This window comes from Protopterus annectens, chromosome 6.part0, assembly GCF_019279795.1.
Source record: "Protopterus annectens isolate FY-2018-M chromosome 6.part0, PAN1.0, whole genome shotgun sequence".
Lineage (NCBI taxonomy): Eukaryota > Metazoa > Chordata > Ceratodontiformes > Protopteridae > Protopterus > Protopterus annectens.
Genome location: NC_056737.1, coordinates 87,858,630 through 87,878,208, shown reverse-complemented (window position 1 = coordinate 87,878,208; position 19,579 = coordinate 87,858,630). Strand labels below are relative to the sequence as shown.

General features: G+C 41.9%; 1 protein-coding gene across 2 annotated transcripts in view; it reads left to right on the top strand.

Annotated features, from left to right (window-relative positions):
• Positions 1–269: 269 nt before the first annotated feature.
• TGFB3 (transforming growth factor beta 3) overlaps positions 270–19,579 on the top strand; it is a 1,304,555-nt gene continuing 1,285,245 nt past the window's right edge. For both annotated transcript variants that reach the window (XM_044073867.1, XM_044073866.1), the window contains exon 1: positions 270–1,424. In XM_044073867.1, coding sequence (XP_043929802.1) covers positions 1,055–1,424 — 370 coding nt within the window. In that variant the 5' untranslated portion in view covers positions 270–1,054. The remainder of the gene's footprint in view (positions 1,425–19,579) is intronic.

The following is a 19,579-nucleotide window of genomic DNA, read 5'->3' as shown; positions in this document are numbered from 1 at the left end:
TTTTCTTTTTCTGTTATTGCCTGCTGCAGCATTTGAACTCTTGTTATTGTAGAGCTGCCTAAGCCCACACAGTTTGCCATTTACTTCTTCATAAAGTGCTGCTGATAGACAAAACAGGAGAGTTTTTGTTGGCTGTCATCTGGTTAAAACATTTAAATAATGTTGAATTAAAATGGGGGAGTGAGGAGAACTTGGAAGCCCATCCTCCTAGAGCGTCATGGGAAAGCAGTATAAAGTTACAAGAGTGAGCTGGAGAGAGTGATCAGAGTTGGCAAAGCTCAGAAGGGAAAGGCTGAGGAGAGGGAAGGAAAGATCCAGAGGGAGAAACAAACACAAACAGAACCAGAGACAGAAAGTAAGGGAGCCAGAAAGATAAGAAAAACATGGGGCAGTACTCAGGAATCGTGAATACACAGACTACACAGTCTATTTTTTAAAAAAAGTGCACAGAACTGAAATGTAAAATTACAGAGAATAAAATGCCAGGCATAACCAGATAAACAAAGCTATAGAAAACTTTTTTCTTGTTCAAAACTGGGACCAATGACTGAAAACAAAAGGGACGAAAGAACAATAAAGAAAACTTTGGGTCAGGTATCTTAAAACATTTCTGAAATATTCATTATAGCTGGATAACTGGAATATAAAACGTGTGGTACACAGCAAGTATCCTATTTTCCCCATCTAACTGCTTTGCAAAACAGCTGTCTTGCAACAGTAACCAACATTATTTTTTAAGGTGAATCAACTGGAACATGTCTGTTTTTGTAGGAGACCAGCCTCTGACTGCACTGGAGCTGTCTGCACTCATGGAGAAGAGCCTCCCAGCTTTTCAAGGATTCGCCCTTTGGCTTTGAAGTGTGCCAGAGTACACAGGAAGCTTGCAAGTCCCTTGACAGCAGCAGCCCATGGACTCAATTCACAAGCAACCTATTTCTTGGGAGCACCAGAAATTGCACTAGTGGGAGAAAAAAAGAGATACCAAAACTTTGTTGGGAGACAAAAAAAGGGAAGACACAGAAACAGCTTTATTTTGCACTTTTGTGATATTTAAATGCAGCTGCTGATGCCTAAGATGATGATCTTACAAAAGGTTCCTTTGACTTTACTGCTGTTGGATTTTGTCTCAGTTACTCTTTCCTTGACAACTTGCACTATGCTGGACTTGGAACACATCAAGAAGAAGAGGGTGGAAGCCATTCGAGGGCAGATCTTGAGCAAGCTACGAATGACCAGTCCTCCAGAAGCTGAGGGTCACATCCAGATGTCCACCCAGATTTTGTCCATCTATAATAGTACCCGGGATCTATTAGATGAGATGCACTATGAGAGACAACAGAGCTGTGCCCAGGACAACTCGGACACTGAGTACTATGCCAAGGAAATTCACAAAGTGGACATGATTCCTAGTACCCGTGACCACAGTAAGTGCTTCTTTATGTGGGAGTGCATGTGGGTGGATAGGTTTGTTTGAAATGATCTTACTATTCTGCACAGCACTATTTAAGAATAAGTGAAAACCCTCTCTTTCCTGCAGACTGTATGTGTTTACCCTGGTAAACAAGTTAGGAAGGTCATTTAATGAGGCACATCATTCTGAAATGACGTAAGTGTTTTGATGTTCAGAAAAATAAGATAATAAATTGCTGCTGTTTCAAGTACAGGTTCAAAGCTGTAAACAAAGGAAAAGTACAAGGATTCAAAATGGGTTGTCAAAGAGTAAAAATGCTAGAGATGCTGTAACCACAGGAAAGTGGTATTCTTATCTCTCACATAGGAAAGAAAATGCAAGTTAAGGTATCATAGATTGTCAATTCTCGTCTTTGCTCATATGCCCTACAGGGCACTTTGTTTACATTTTTAACCAGGTAAAAATCTACTCAGAAAGTTTCCTATATTCATTTAGGGTACTGAAGCTTGGGTTTGATCATGTAATTTGCTTAGAGCCCTGTTAGTGTAATTTGTTTCTTTTCATATGAGATAGCAGTGTAGGAAAATAGTGATGGGGCTTTCTCCTGCGGCAGCATGGACATAGATTTAGATGTTAACCTACCTGGATCATTTGCAGTTAAGGATTTACTTTGTTTTTTTTTCACATTCAACTATCATTTATTCATTCTGCTTAATCCATTTCAGGGCCATTGAGAACGAGTGACTATCTAATCATTCACTGGGTGCATGGCAAAAGATCTAATCATGACTGAAGTACATCCTTTCACTGGATGTGCACACTTACACAGTATGCACACATGCAGGTAATATGAATATCACTTCACCTACTGCACATGTGTTGTAAATCTTGTGCAGGTAAGCAAGTAACAGCAGTGAATTAAACATGAATAAATAAACCTGGCCGGTAAGCTGGCAGGTAGACTTTGGCCAGATACAGACCAAGTACTTTTACCGACTATGACATTTAGTTTGACATTAAACATGAAGGGCCTCAGCCCATTAAAACAGCTAAAGTATGACTACAAGTTCCACACTGTGAAGGATTTATAGCTGCAGGGAAACAAAAGTGGATATTGACATTATCAGTCTTGACTAATTTTGGTACCCACAGGCATAGCATAGCCTCCATACTGTTACAGAGTATTAAACCCTCAGTAAGGTTAGTATACTGTGTGAAAAATACCTAACAAATTAAATGTACTCATTCTATGCTGGGTTTATTACTAAGGAAGAAGCACTTATAGCATGAGGGCACTGATGTCTGTTATTCTATGCATTATAGGTTGTTAAGTACTGGGATCAGAGACAGCATCATACTCTTTCTCTTTCAGTACCCTCTTTATTCAGGTTTGGGTCATAGGAAGCAAGTGTCTATCCCAGCAAGCAATGGGTATTAGGCAAGAAACTAGTTCTGGAAGGGATATCAGTCCATCAGAGGACACATTTACACTCTTGCACCTGTACAAAGACACTGCATTCAGAACACCCTCAATGCTCTTACACCATTTTGACATGTGAGGTGAAACTGTAGTAACAAAACCCATATGAACACTGGGATAACATGCACACTTTGAGCAGATGACACCCCAGAAAGCCCAGATCAGTAAGGCAGCAACAGTTAGGAGTACATCATTGTGGCATGTGCATTAAGGTCATGAGTGTTGAAGTATGCAGTACATACCTCACTGGATCGTAGCATTATGCTCAGTGTTTATGAACATGCCCACACTATGCACTGGTTACGTGCAGTGTAAACAGGTTCACTGCAAGGTCCATATGGTGACCCGAAAAACAAGATGGACTAATAACATGAGACTTCAGTTTTTCTTTAGCTGTTTAGTTGTCATGTAAGTACAATGTAGTGTACTTACCTGTCCCTGTAATTAGGTCATAGTAAGAAAGGTAGAGTGAAAGAAAAAAAGGAAGTTGGGGGTTGGTGTAAAGGTTCAGCTGCTTAACTCACAGTCACAAACAACAAAGTCTGATCCTCACCTGTGAAAGAGGAAATTGCTAGGCTTAAAGTTCTCCATAGGGACAACTGGCCTAGTACTTACTTGAAAATATATGATTGTCATCCTATTCTTGGCTAATATCTGATCAAAGGATCATAGGAGATTGAAGAGGGTCAGCGACGTACTTTGTTTGATGTGTATGGGAGTCTATTCCTGAGACGGGCAGCCTCTGGGAGACAAACCTGTCTCTCCAGCAGGTTTTGTTAATGTCACACATTAGATTTAAGCCTTTAGATCGGGTACTACGCAAATAGTTAGACTTACAGATATGGAGCATCTCTATTAGAGCAGGGGTCTGAGATTGCCTTGTAGGTGAGACACAGATCACCTCTGAGCAATCTGTATGATACAGAGTAGAGTGATAGTGATTTGAGCCTGTCCACATAGGACAGGTTTTGGAGGCCATGGATTATCTTTGTGAGGTATTTCTGTGGCCTTTCTAGTTGGTGCAGGTGTTTAGGGAGGTACATACCAAATGGGGCATTGTATTCAATTATTGGCCTAATGAGGGAGGACAGATATTCCGGCAAAAGATTTTCATTCCTTTATTTGAACTTATATGGTAAAAAAAAAAAAAAACTTCACTGTCAGGAGATTTGACTTTTATTAAATATGCACATTTCTTTTTCAAAATTGAAAGAATAAAGAGTTAATAAAATTAAAATAAATGTTGCTATTGGGAAAAAGACAACCATGATCACTTTTTCATGATACATTGTTCAATTTAATTTTGGTGGTGAAAATCTGGACATTGACAAGTGTGGAAGTGCAAACTGTGTGGCTTCTGGACACAATACTACAATTTTGGCTAGAAGGGGGTGAATTAGCTCTCACTACTGAAGAATGAAGCTTTGAACTGAAGTGCTATACAGATATCAACACTGCAGTCTTTAGATAATGTGCTGCCATTGTGGCAAGCAAAATGTCAAAGGACTGAGAAAGATGGTGACTGATTCCTTTGGCTGTGCTGGTATCCAGGGTACACTTACTTATCCTATACAATGATGTGTTTGCAGCTGGTAAAAGATAGGGGTATTCAGCACTGAGGATTGAAACCCTGAACCAATCATGTATAGTATTTGTAGTTAAAGTGCAACTTCCTTATACTTTGCCAAGTTTATGGAAGGAGTAAATGATGGTGTGTCAGTGCTGAAGACTAATAGATAATCTGATCAGTATGTCTAGTGGTACTGCATATTTGCTGCACTGCGATATGGCTTCTAAAGAGAAGATTTTGTTGCATTGTGAAGGTATGTTGCTGCTTTTATACAAGTACTTTGGATGAGGCTATGGAGCTGCTCCACATGTGAGGTGTTGAAGTGAAGGTAAGGACCTGTTCCACACAGTGAGGTGATGGGGTGAGGGTAAGGAGCTGCAACACATGTAAGGTGCTGCAGTAAGGGTAAACAGCTGCTCCACACAGTGAGGTGACAGAGTGAGGGTAGGGAGCCACTCCACATGTGAGGTGTTGGAGTGAGGGTAAGTAGCTGCTCCACACATGAAGTGATGTAGTCAGGGTAATGAGCTGTTCCACACAGTGAGATGATTGAGTGAGGGTAAGGAGCTGCTCCACACAGTGAGGTGATGGAGTGAGGGTAAGGAGCTGCTCCACATGTGAGGTATTGAAGTGAGGGTAAGGAGCTGCTCCACACAGTGAGGTGATGGAGTGAGGGTAAGGAGCTGCTCCACATGTGAGGTGTTGGAGTGAGGGTAAGTAGCTGCTCCACACATGAGGTGATGGAGTTAGGGTAAGGAGCTGCTCCACACATGAAGTGATGTAGTCAGGGTAATGAGCTGTTCCACACAGTGAGATGATGGAGTGAGGGTAAGGAGCTGCTCCACACAGTGAGGTAATGGAGTGAGGGTAAGGAGCTGCTCCACATGTGAGGTACTGGAGTGAGGGTAAGGAGCTGCTCCACACAGTGAGGTGATGGAGTGAGGGTAAGGAGCTGCTCCACATATGAGGTGATGGAGTGAGGGTAATGAGCTGTTCCACACAGTGAGATGATTGAGTGAGGGTAAAGAGCTGCTCCACACAGTGAGGTGATGGAGTGAGGGTAAGGAGCTGCTCCACATGTGAGGTATTGAAGTGAGGGTAAGGAGCTGCTCCACACAGTGAGGTGATGGAGTGAGGGTAAGGAGCTGCTCCACATGTGAGGTGTTGGAGTGAGGGTAAGTAGCTGCTCCACACATGAGGTGATGGAGTTAGGGTAAGGAGCTGCTCCACATATGAGGTGATGGAGTGAGGGTAATGAGCTGTTCCACACAGTGAGATGATTGAGTGAGGGTAAGGAGCTGCTCCACACAGTGAGGTGATGGAGTGAGGGTAAGGAGCTGCTCCACATGTGAGGTATTGAAGTGAGGGTAAGGAGCTGCTCCACACAGTGAGGTGATGGAGTGAGGGTAAGGAGCTGCTCCACATGTGAGGTGTTGGAGTGAGGGTAAGGAGCTGCTCCACACATGAAGTGATGTAGTCAGGGTAATGAGCTGTTCCACACAGTGAGATGATGGAGTGAGGGTAATGAGCTGCTCCACACAGTGAGGTGATGGAGTGAGGGTAAGGAGCTGCTCCACATGTGAGTTGATGGAGTGAGGGTAAGGAGTTGCTCCACACAGTGAGGTGATGGAGTGAGGGTAAGGAGCTGCTCCACATGTGAGTTGATGGAGTGAGGGTAAGGAGTTGCTCCACACAGTGAGGTGATGGAGTTAGGGTAAGGAGCTGCTCCACACATGAAGTGATGTAGTCAGGGTAATGAGCTGTTCCACACAGTGAGATGATTGAGTGAGGGTAAAGAGCTGCTCCACACAGTGAGGTGATGGAGTGAGGGTAAGGAGTTGCTCCACATGTGAGGTATTGAAGTGAGGGTAAGGAGCTGCTCCACACAGTGAGGTGATGGAGTGAGGGTAAGGAGCTGCTCCACATGTCAGGTATTGTTGTGAGGGTAAGGAGCTGCTCCACACAGCGAGGTGATGGAGTGAGGGTAAGGAGCTGCTCCACATGTGAGATGTTGGAGTGAGGGTAAGGAGCTGCTCCACACAGTGAGGGTAAGGAGCTACTCCACATAGTGAGGTTATGGAGTGAGTGTAAAGAGCTGCTCCATACAGTGAGGTGATGGAGTCAGGGTAAGAAGCTGCTGCACACACACACATACACAAACACTGTGTGGGTGATGGGGTGAGGGTAAAGAGGTGTTCCACACAGTGTGGTGTTGGAGTAAGGGTAAAGAGCTGGCAATGCTATAGACCCCAATTTCCAAGGCTATGTCTGTCAGCAGGGAGGTTCAGGAAGGGGAACTATATCAATGTAAGCTTTTGATTATTTACAAGGTGAGCAGTAGGAAAGGAAGAGGAAAAAGATTGCTATTAACAGAGGCCAAATCCTTCAGATGATAGCCAGTGACAAAATACAGTACTAACTGGTGAAACTGAAGGTTCCTGATAGCAACATTAATTTAGTGCTGGTAAACTAAGAAAGGAGACTGCCTGCAATCCTGGTAACCAAGGCTTCTTAAAATGTAAACATGCAGAGGATAATGCCCTGCATGTGACCCTGACAATCCTAGGTTGACTAGTGATCATTGCACTGAAGCCACTGGCCATGGATGGTGGGTTTGAGAAGATGACATTGGTGCACATAGCCTTGTAGCAAAAGAGCATCTCAGGTCTGTTGCTAGAGTGGTACTTGCAGAGGCAGAGTATGAGTCAGGGCTTCCACTGTGGCTTGGAAAGTAATGTTTTCCCTGTATGTAGCTCTCAGCAGGTAACTGACAGAAGTATATTCCTGCCATGGGGTCATTATAGCAAGCCCCATTTCTGCCCTGAAATTGTTGGGGGGGGGGCGAGACTTAATAGGAAAAAAAAACTCTATGCAGCATGATGACCATAGACCCCACATATTGCCCCTCCTTGCAGATGCATATGAAGACTGAGAAGCAAATAAGGGAATGACTGGGTTAGAAGAGGAAAGGGCTATAAGGTCATTGTGTGAGTGGACAATGTGTGATGTGAGGGCTGCATGATCATTATGTGATGCAGACAAAGTGGAATGTGAGAGCTATGTGGTTATTGTGTGAGGGAGAGAATGTGTAATGGAGTTACATTTGTTGAAGGAAGTGAAAATAAAAACATGCATATGTAAACCAGTGAGGTATTGTTTCAACATCTACAGAGCAACAGGCCTTAATGTACACTGCTGAGTGTACAGGCAGTGAAAACAGTGATATGAATGTGATGCTGGTATTAACAAGGCTATTATTTGTCATCTGCTGCCACCTTAATGATAGCTAAGCTTTGTAATACAGCAGGGAGTACAATGAAATGCACTTGTGGGTCAAAATTAGAAAAGAGCAATATTCAATATTCAATATTCAATAGTCAATATTCAATATTCAATATTCAATACTCAATATTCAATAGTCAATAGTCAATATTCAATATTCAATATTCAATATTCAATATTCAATACTCAATATTCAATATTCACTATTCAGTAATCAATAGTCAATATTCAATATTCAATATTCAGTACTCAATATTCAATATTCAATACTCAATATTCACTTTTCTCCTGTATTTTCAGGATTTTTTCAGCATTTTGGGACTTGGCATTGCTAGTCCCAACATTTCAAAAGAGAACCTGGAAAAATACATCATTACAACTGGGCAGAAATTTAAAGACAAAAAAAAAAACAGCAAATCAAAATACTTAAAAGATGAACTTGCATATTAGATTTATTCCAGAGAATAAATGTATAGTTTTAGGCAAAGGCATTCTTAATTAATTTTTGCTTTGTTTTTTGCCTTTTAGCATGAAAGGGCAGTTTGAAGGCATTTAGACAAAATCAAATAACATAAAAGTGGCTGTTTCATTAAACATGGTGCTATTACTTGTCTATGGAGAATGCTTTGGAATAACCCTTGTCTCCAAATTGAAAGGCAGCCTCTTCAAAGCTCACTCACAATAGACCTCATAGAGGTCAGAATGAAGTGCTTTCCTATACCAGCATAAATTAAAGTCAAAAGAGTTTGTTAATTAGGACTCCTATCCAACAACACTAACACAAACATAACTCATTTAAGGGTCAAGTTAAATATTTGAAATGTTACGTTTTCTAAATTGAGAGTGTTCTTTCTGTTTCCCACTTAAATTAAGTATTACTCATTTACCAAAGGTAAAGGTAAATGTTTAGCCATCTACAGAAATTACCCGCTTCATTGTGATTAATTTACATGATCATCTTTATAGTTTTCACTCTGACCCTGTGCTGGTGTATCTTAAGCCTTCCTCCATAGATATCCTACTGACCTCTATCCATAAATTTAAAGAGTACTTCACTGTAATGATCAAACATTTGTTCCCTTAGTTTCCCAGTCCACACACAAAATAGGCTGTAAATATGAATATGATTCATCATCATCTGTCAGTCCCGCAATAATGTACTTCATGGACTAATGAACTCTGCTTCAAGAATCTGAGCAAGGAAATAAAATATTTTATGGAAAAATTAACAGATAATTTACAACAGAAAGTATTATGTAAAGAAAATATGCACTATAGTTCTTGAAAATAATATAAGAATGTTCCCCTTGTATGTTGTGGTTTTAGCATTTCTGATATTTGAAGCTAAAGTTATAGTTTGGGTTTTAGTAATTTGATATTTTAATTTTTACTCTCTCTCTATCTTTCTCTGTCATACACACGAATCTGAAGCTTTCAATTAGATGAAAGGTCACTGGGTCATTTACAGAACTTTTGTCTTTCAGCATATGTGCAATCAGGTGGCTAGTTTTATTTTCTTCTTCAAGAAATGTTACAGCCACCTTGTAAGAGTAGTAAACCACTCCAGTGTGTACATAAACAGATTTGAATGCACGCCTCAGAGGAATAGGAATACCTGACCCCTGTTCTCATGTCTTGTGATGCCATTACAACATATATTAAAATTTCAAGTCTCCCTCCTGTCCATAGAAGCCTTGCTACCAATAATTAATGGCTTTCTTTTATTCAGGTGGATATGGAGCAAAGTATGTTTCTCCTAAGTGCCTGCATACATATATCAATGAGTACGAGGCATCAGACTTAAGATTCCTGTCGGTCATCTCCATAATCACATGGAGTCTTCTAGTTAGACTCTATAGTTCTCTCATTAATTGTTTAAGTTCTGTTCAGTTAATGCTATATTCGCCACTGTGGCATTTAGAATTTTTGTCATACTATGTGAATGTTTTGGCTAGGGGGAACTAACTACTTGTGGGTAATGAGAAGTTATTTTGGTGGGTCAAGTTTTCTTAGAATTTCAGTTGTGGTTTGGATAAGGTATTCAGGAATGACAAAGAATAAGAAATCCATGGATAGAGATGAAAGTAATTCATGCTCTTTCTCCAACATTTCATTGTATATAGTCACAGTTAAACTGATTTTAGTGTAAACTAGGTTCACAGCACTAAGGTCTGGACATTTCTACTTCCTGGTCAGATGTGCACCCCACTACATTTATGTGTTTGCCTGCAGATGAGCATTAACATTTGCTAATTTTCACAAGCCTAAATAAAACACATCTAATCTAAATGGTCTAAACATGCACACTGTTTGACATATCCATAAACGTTCCCCTATAAGAAGGATAGTCCTTTATTCTACTACCACGAAGCATTGTTAGAAGTTTTATTCCTTTTCATGCCACAAATTAGAAAAACGTGTTTCCTCATTTTAATCTCATAAGAAAATATGCCACTTTTCAATTAATTTCTACAGCATGTAACAGCAGATAAACAAGGTAATTTCACTTGTGCATAATGTTAGGATTTGTGAAATCACATTGTGCCATAGCTGCTCTTCTACCTTTCACAAGGCTGTAAAACTCACTTTCCTTCTGTCAGGCATCTTGTCCATCTCTGTTCACAGTCTTCTATCATCTGGCATCACAGGAGAGAAATTTTATAATTTTATTCCACAAACCCATTGGTTTGTTATGCTTTAAAATCACTAATTTTACTCAATTAATAAGTGTAAGCATAAAAAAATATTTCTACATCATTCTGATCCCGTTTGTTTAGAAACTGACTGGCACTGTTGTACATATTCTTATAGGCAGTGCCAATCAATGGATGATAAGAGATTTAAAGTCCCTGCATAACCGAGGTTCAAAAATTGTTTAACCTGAATTGTCCGCAGTACATTCTTGTATAATATGCAAGGCTGTAATGCAAAACTGTGTTGATTTACACAATTTTATAGCACAAAGCTTGCAATAACTTAAACAGTGATTAGCCTGTAAAATACGCTTTGTCAGATATCAGCTAAGTAAAATAAGGACACGAGGAAGTAGGAAGTGTTTCTGTGCTTGGTAAGCAGCAATGGCCCTCTGCCAAAATCCTGAAGTGAAGCATATCCTGGGTAACATGCTGCTGCTGCTTCAGCAAGCTGCGTAGTAATGCAAGCCAAAGCAGTCTCACTCAGATTATGCATGCATGGATTTAATGTATGCTTTGCTTTGGCCATGGAGGTGTGCGGTGTGGTTTTGATAGGACTACCAGTAATTACTGGTTTGATGGGTATGTGGCTTACTAACGAGTATGTTTCCATCCAATGATACCAGCAACAAGTTTAGTGGAAAGTGATGTCTGCACTTTAGTGTGCTGCAGCTTTTTTTTCTTTGTTGAAGCTTCTTTCCTGTTGGCATCTTTCAGAAATCGTCAGGTTAGAATGAATGCCTTGTTGCATTTGTTAGCTACTTGATGAATTAATTTACTAATATATATTTCACTTTACTAGCATAAATATCAGTACAGCTTATGTTAGAGTCATAAACATAATAGTTTTGAAAAAGGTTAGCAAAAGAGGAAGGCCACCACAGAACTTGACTGCTTTAAGACTGGCACACATGATCTCGATCTGCACATGAGCTCAGTTACCACATATGGGCTCAAAGAAAACAGTTTTCCAAGTTTCAGCATGTTGAGCAGCTCAAATCCAGGAAAAATAATTAGTACTGTCACAGCAGCTGACACCTAGATATACATTTTACTAAGACTACATGATTATTATAGGGCTCTCTTCTTTCCATCTTAACCTGATACGCTTGTTTATGTAGTTTGATGTGTGATTATAGTAGCCTTAGTCTAACAGTATGGGCACAGCATTCAAGACAGTTAGTGCAGAGTATTGGGAAGATTAGTGTGGGTAGCACTGACACACGCAGGGGAGGAAAGGATTCAGAGACAGAAGTAGCATGACTGAGCTGGGGTACAAACATAGCAGCATGTAGTGGATGCAAATGAATGCATAAGGGTATTGAAGTGATTCCTGTGGCAAAGGAGGCACACTAATTACATAAAAATGACATAAATCATGGCAAAGTTATTCAGTGATGTATAAAACAGGTGAGAAGCACTAACCTATAGACCTGTTCAGATCACCAAGGACTGCCTCTGTACAGGGCTTTTCAACAATTGCAGTAGAATTAGCTATAGCTGAGAAACCCATGTAAGTGACCACTGTGAAAGCCAGGGTCTGCTATGCTGCATGCTTAGCTGTCTTTTCCAATGCATATGGTATCATCAGCACCTAACTAACCATCAGGTTGGTTATGGGTATGGGGAATATATGGGAAATGTCAAACTCTGTCACACAGAAGTAGCCTTAATGGGGTCTACAGGGGCATATGAATATCACTGATGTCGGACTCAAGTGTTTTACACCCCTTCCTTGACATCATGCTGTAGCATATGGAGGGGCATATCTGGGTCTCAAGGACTCACTCACTATGTTGGTGTCTTACAGCACAGCCCATTTCTCCTGAGGTTCTGGAACTACTAACTGTATACAAATTGCCACCAAGGCCCCAACTACTCCAATGGGTGACAGATATAAATTAGGAGGGGCTTCTACTCCCTTACCTTTCAGGTGTTATACAATGACCTGAGTGTTATCTATAACATTGGTGTACACCATCTGGTCAGTTACTTGATTCACACATAGATTGCACATCTGAATTGTACCACCAAATAATGCAGGGAGACTTCTCAGAGGGCCATCTAACTGGTAGGTGCACACTCAGGAGGGCTACAGATCCCACTGAAGCAGGTAGCAGGCTGCCTATAATGGCATCACTGTAGAGTGCTTTAGATGATGCCATATATGCAATAGAACTGTGGCTAATGATCCTTATCTGCATCTCCCAGAGCTCAGCAGACACAGTATGTAACTGTGTATGCAGAAACATGGAACACGATGGAACAAGGTCTTGGCCAACTAAAGGAATACTTCCATCATCTTGATGCCTCCAGTAGAGCACAGTAGTATTCACCAGTGATCTGCAGCCAAATATTTATTTTTTTGTCCCATGCTGTACAACATGGCATTATGGAAACAGCTACACCAGCAGAGAATACACCTCTCAACTGTCCAGAATTTCACAGACTGTCCAGATTTTTGCCACATATTTTGGTACATTCCTCATAAAATTTCAGGTTTTCTGGAAACTCTTGAGGGTTGAATTCGATAAACAATGACATGCATTTGAGTTTCAGACTTCATATCCTTCAGAAGATGTATGTTAATGCAAAACCTGTTATTTTAGCAATTTCCTAAGATTATAAGGGTAATATTTAACATCTATCCCTATTTTTGGACCTTCACCCCACTAATTTTTGGCTTTGTCTAGATTTCCTGTACTAAGAGGTTGAGAGGTATGGCAGAGACACATCCCAGTAGGGACCACAATAGCTGTGGGAGTAGAGAAACATCCAAGTAGGGACCACCATAGCTGTGGGAGCAGGGAAAAATCCCAGTAAGGGCCACCATAGCTCTTCGACTAGGAAAACATCCCAGCAGGGACCACCATAGCTGTGGGAGCAGGGACACATCTCATTAGGGACAATCATAGCTGTGGGAGCAGGAAACAATCCTGGTAGCTAAAACCTTAGTTGTGGGAGCAGGGGAAACATCTCACTAAAGACCACCATAGCTGTGGTAGCAGGGGAAACATCCCAGTAGGAACCATCATGGTCCTGGGAGTAGGGAACATTCCAGTAGGGACCACCATAGCTCTGCAAATACAGAAACATCTCAGTAGGACCAACATTAGCTTTGGGAGTAGGGAAACATCCCAATAGAGACCACCATAGCTGTATGGATAGGGAAACATCTCAATAGGAATCAGTATAGTTCTAGGAGTAGGGAAACATCCTTGGAGGGACCACCATAATTGTATGGGTAGGGAAACATCTCAGTAGGAGTCAGCATAGCTCTGGGAGTAAGAAAACATTCCAGTAAGGACCTCCATAGCTCTGGGAGTAGGGAAACATTCCAGTAAGGACCACCATAGCTCTGGGAGTAGGGAAACATTCCAGAAGGGGCCACTATAGCTGAGTGAGCAGCAGCCAAGGATTAAATTTGAACAGTCAGTGGATGAAGAGGCAGCAGCAGTACCACATGCAAGGCAGACACAGGTGCAATACACTGTAGCACTGACAGAGATGGTGACTGGGCCAAGGGGCCACAACTGTGGGCCTAGATACAAACAACATAGAATAAAATTAGCAGACATTATCAAACACAGGCTGTGCAGGTCAGTGCATGCACTGGACTTACTGTGGATTAGACATGATCATTGCAATGTAGGCTAGAGGTGGGAAGGGTGCAGTCATCATCACCTGCTCAGATGTGTATCACAGTGACAGATGACAGCAACACTATCTTATCAGCCAGGATCATGGGCGGTTGTAAGATGTCAAGGATGACATCCTTTAGAGATAAGATGCAGTTGCCACATTTTGAATATTAGCAATGTGCACTGTGGTGGCCTGCAATTTGTTTGGTGATGCAGTCCATGGCTGAGATGGCATAGAACTACAGAAAGGGATGGATGTAACCTGATGGAGTGACCAGCAGTCATCAGATGTATGCTGTACATGACCCAAATGGCAGCCACAAGTAGCTGTTCCTAATACCCACAGGACATATCGATGGTGTAGAACTACAAGAGTGAGACTATGTGGCCTGGTGAGGTGTCCTAGGGAGAAGTCTGAGGGAGTGCTGCTGGTGGTAAATGTGAGACCAGCCACATTCAGGGCTGGTGGGCTGTATGACCAGAGCTGATGTTAACCCTGGAATGGTCTGTGCTATCTGGAAATTCTCAAACTTTGACCAACCATTTGGCATTTGGATCCTCCCATGGCCGTGGACAGCACGGTCTGCAGAGGCAGATTAAAGGAAGGTTACAATGTGTCTTATGCAGTTTTAGCCACCAATTTTAATTTGAATTTCACCTTTTTAGGAACTCTCTTTAAATGATTAATGTGCAGAAACAACTGACATAGGGATATGTATGGCATAGATGACCTGCAAGTTATACAGTCTTAATCTCCAAGGTCATATGCAATTTCAGTGTATTCCATTGGCTGTTTCATTCTTCATAATTTCTGCCATGATATAATATATTATAATTCTGTCACTGGCAGCCTGCAGGGTCTGGGGTTTTGTTGAGACTTTGCCTTCCACTAAAATATTTCTCTCTCTCTTTTTAACACATAACTGATCAAATACATTTTCAGTCATTTTGTTTTAGTCTGAAGCCATATTCATTGCAGTTCTGTCTGATAAGTTGACCCATAACAGTTCAAAATACCAAAGGCACTCCTTCGAAGGTGGTTTTTTTTAGAAAATCCTCTTCAAAATTAATGTTTAACATGTCAATAGGCAATGGAGATTTGTTTCTCTTTCTCCACGTCATCAAGAAACCCACCTTAGCCATTCTTCAGAGAAAGCAGTAAGATTCCCACCTCTTAACCAAAATGGATGCATTTGTTTCAAGACACAAATAATAAAAAAATCACCAGAATACAAAAATGTCCTACTATTTATTACTCATTCCCTAAAAGTACTTTATTGCATCACAAGCAGTAATTAGAAATTATTAATTTCTTCACATCCAAACCAAAACACTTTCACACTCAACCTTTTACATCTTCATCTTCCTCATACTAGTAACAATAGCCTAGATGTTTTTAAGGATATCACCTGTAGCATCATAACGAAGTGGAACTATGACTGTTTCAAAGAAATTGACCAGGTTCAAGAGGCAAGATCTGCCCTTAACAAAGCCGAATTAGGTAGGATCCAGTGTTTGGAGGTTCCCAATGTCTTTGTTTATGAGTTCCATGATGATACGCTCCATAGCTTTGCAGACCAGGCTAGTTAGGCTTATAGGGCGATAGTTTCCGGGGTCCGTTGTGGCACCACCTTTATGGAGTGGGACCACTGTTGCTGTATGTCATTCTTTGGGTACATATCCTGTTGTAAGGCTGAGACTGAACAGTGATTTTAAGTGAGGGTTCACTTCTTCTTGGAGCTCATGTAAAACGCAGCCCAAGACACCCTCCGGTCCCATTGATGCTGTGTTTTTTGCTTTGGAGAGGGCAGCTCTCACCTGTGCATCTGTGATGTCAGGGAGGCTATACTCTGTTGGGATAGTCATTTGTTCATTTGGGGGGAAGGGGGGGAGAAGTTTGCACTGAACCTGTCTGCCAGGATGTTGGCAATGTCTGTGGGTTCAGTGTATTTTTTGTCATTTTGCACTAACTCAGAGCATATCTGGGAGTTTCCACCAAGGTTTCTGACATAACTAAAAAAAGCCTTGTGATTATCTTTAGCGTCTTGTGCAATTTTTCTTTTGAAGCTAGCCTTAGATGATTTTATGAGGGATTGTAGTTTCTTAATAGTACTGATCAGAGTTGCCTTACCTTTCAGGGATTTTGCTCTATCATATAGTAGCTTCCTCCTTCTGTTGTACAGCTTATTTATGGCAGGGGTCCACCAGACAGGTCTCCTGCCTTTGAAGGAGTGTGTCTTGGTTTTATTTGGGATAGCATGATCCATGCATTCCTGTAGGTATCCATAGAATGCATTTGTAAAGGATTCTGTGGTTTGGGCCGTATTTTCCACTGGCCCTGGGGCTTTGAAGGATTCCACCTCGGTTTTATGAAGTGGGAAGTTTGCTTTTGAGAAGTTTTTGACCGTGGTTTCCTTTGCTGGGGGTGGGGACGGGATATGGATGTCCATAGTGATTAATTTATGGTCAGATCTTACCAATGAGGGGTATACCTCTGGTATGGAACATAGAGTCCCCATGTTGGTGATGATCAGGTCCAATATGTTTTCCCCTCTTGTGGGGGTGGTGACCAGTTGTTCCATAGCATTTGAGTTTATAAATTCTAGGAACCATTGGGCTAGGGTGTTGGGGCTTGAGTAGTGCTCCCAGTCTATGTTTGGGTAGTTAAAGTCACCCAATATAATGGTGTTTGGAGAGACCGTCATATTCTCCAGTGCCTTCAGGAAAGCTGAGTGGAGTTCCTGAGTTTGGGAGGTGGTCTGTAGCAGGCTACAAACTGGAAGGCAGTTTTGCCCACTGTTAGTTGCACATGGATGGTCTCAGATGCTTCGTGCAGTGCCACTAGCCTGGAGGTATGGGTATCTTTGATGAATATGGATACTCCCCCTCCTCTTGTGGTTCAGTTCGAGTTTTGGGGCTTCAGCCTGGTAGTGCTGGGGTGCTCTCGGGAGCCTTGAACCAGGTTTCTGTTACTGCACAGATATTGATATTCTCCATACTGAGGAGAGCCTCGAGTGCGTGCATATTGAGGTTTAGACTTCTGGCATTGAGCAGCATTACCCTTAGTTTCTTTTTCCTTGTGTTGTCTAAGGAGGTGGGTTTGTCTTTTGAGCCTTGCCTAAAAAAGGCACTATGGGGGTGGCAAGAGCCTTGGCCAGTATTCGAAAACCCAGGGGTTACAGGTGCAAGCCGTCCCTAGCAAAGCAACATGGCTTGTCAAGCATGTCATCCCAGGCTGACAGACACTGGATCCCCTTTGAGTGACACCAATACTTTAGCCACTTGTTAACATTGATAATTTTGTCTTTATACTGTGGCATCATTCTTGGTGAGGGCAAGATGCTACTCAATGTCAGGGTCATACCGGCCTGGGCTACATGATCAGAGAGCTCCTCTATTTCTCTTTCATGTAATCCAGGGAGGTACGTCTCAGGTCATTCACACCAGCATGGACAATGATGGAGTCATATTTGTACTTGCTTTGGAGTGACCTGAGTGCTTGTGTTATGTGGCGGATCCTGGCACCCGACAGGCAGCTTACAGTGACCTTCTCCTTGTTCAGCCTGGTGAGAGGGACGTCAGTGTGTCTGACAATAGAGTCACCTATTACAAGTGTATTAGGTGTGTTGTTTAGCCTTAAGGGCTGTGACTGTGTGGCACACTGACTTTGTGAACTATGTGATACGTGGGTATTGTTGTGGGGTAGCAGTTGCTTGGATGTCTGCTTTGGAGGTTTCTGTTGCTTGGGCAGATTTTTATTTAGAGCCTCCGAGTATGTTTTTGTGTGTTTATGTGTTTGGTTTGCTGTTGCGATAGGACTATGTGAGACTGGATTTGTGGTGTGTGTCCTCCAGGCTGACCATGCCAGTACTATATTGAGAGAGCTCAGCCTCCAGTTTGGCTATATAGTTGCATCTCTCACATATTTTTGAGCTTGTTGGGAAGAGGAGAGGGTGGTCTGTGTACATAAGGTAGTTGTAACATTGCCTCAAGATTCCCATATTCACCAGCTGGACTGGAGAGTAAACCTGAAACTGACTTTTGGACATGCCAGAATAGTATAAGGAATTACTTTTTGACTTGATCAAAAAGGACCAATAGGGAGCCAAGTACTTAAAGGGAGTATAAGAGGGTGTAGTTTATTAGTACCAAAACACTTTTTCTCCATCCCTCAGGCATCCTCTCACTTTCCAAGATTTCACTAAACAATCTGGTTAGAAACTCCACTGCCATTTCACCTAAACACCTCCATGCTTCCACAGGTATGTCATCTGGACCAACAGCCTTTCCATTCTTCATCCTCTTTATAGCTATCCTTACTTCCTCCTTGCTAATCCATTGCACTTCATGATTCACTATCCCTACATCATCCAACCTTCTCTCCCTCTCATTCTCTTCATTCATCAACCTCTCAAAGTATTCTTTCCACCTGCTCAACACACTCTCCTCGCTTGTGAGTATGTTTCCCTCATTATCCTTTATCACCTTTACCTGCTGCACATCTTTACTAGCTCGGTCCCTCTGTCTAGCCAATCGGTACAGGTCCTTTTCTCCCTCCTTAGTGCCCAACCTTTCATACAACTCTTCATATGCCTTATCCTTAGCCTTCGCCACCTCTCTCTTTGCCATGCACCTCATCTTCTTATACTCCTGATTACTTTCTTCATCTCTCTGACAATCCCACTTCTTCTTTGCTAACCTCTTTCTCTGTATACTCTCCTGTACTTCCTCATTCCACCACCATGTCTCCTTGTCATCTTTCCTCTATCCAGATGTCATACCAAGTACCTTTCTAGCCGTCTCCCTTACTAGCTATGCTATAGTTACCCAGCTATTTGGTAACTCTTCACTGCCACCCAGTGCCTGTCTTAACTCTTCCCTGAACTCCACCTCACAATTACCCTTTCTCAATTTCCAACATTGTCTCCTTGTCATCTTTACTCTATCCAGATGTCATACCAAGTACCTTTCTAGCCGTCTCCCTTACTAGCTATGCTATAGTTACCCAGCTATTTGGTAACTCTTCACTGCCACCCAGTGCCTGTCTTAACTCTTCCCTGAACTCCACCTCACAATTACCCTTTCTCAATTTCCACCATTTGATCCTTGGTACTGCCCTTACTCTCCTCCTCCTCTTCTTGATCACCAACGTCAGCCTACAAATCACCATCCTAAGCTGCCTAACTACACTTTCCCCAGTCACCACTTTACAGTCTCCATTCTCCTTCAAATTGGCCCTCATACATAGGATATAATCCACCTGTGTGCATCTTCCTCCACTCTTGTATGTCACCCTATGCTCCTCCCTCTTGTTAAAATACGTATTCACCACAGCCATGTCCAGCCTTTTCACAAAATCCACTACCATCTGACCTTCTGCATTCCTTTGCTTAACACCATACCTACCCATCACTTTCTCATCCCCTCTGTTCCCTTCACCAACATGCCCATTGAGATCTGCTTCAATCACCACTCTCTCACCCTTGGGTACAGTCATCATCA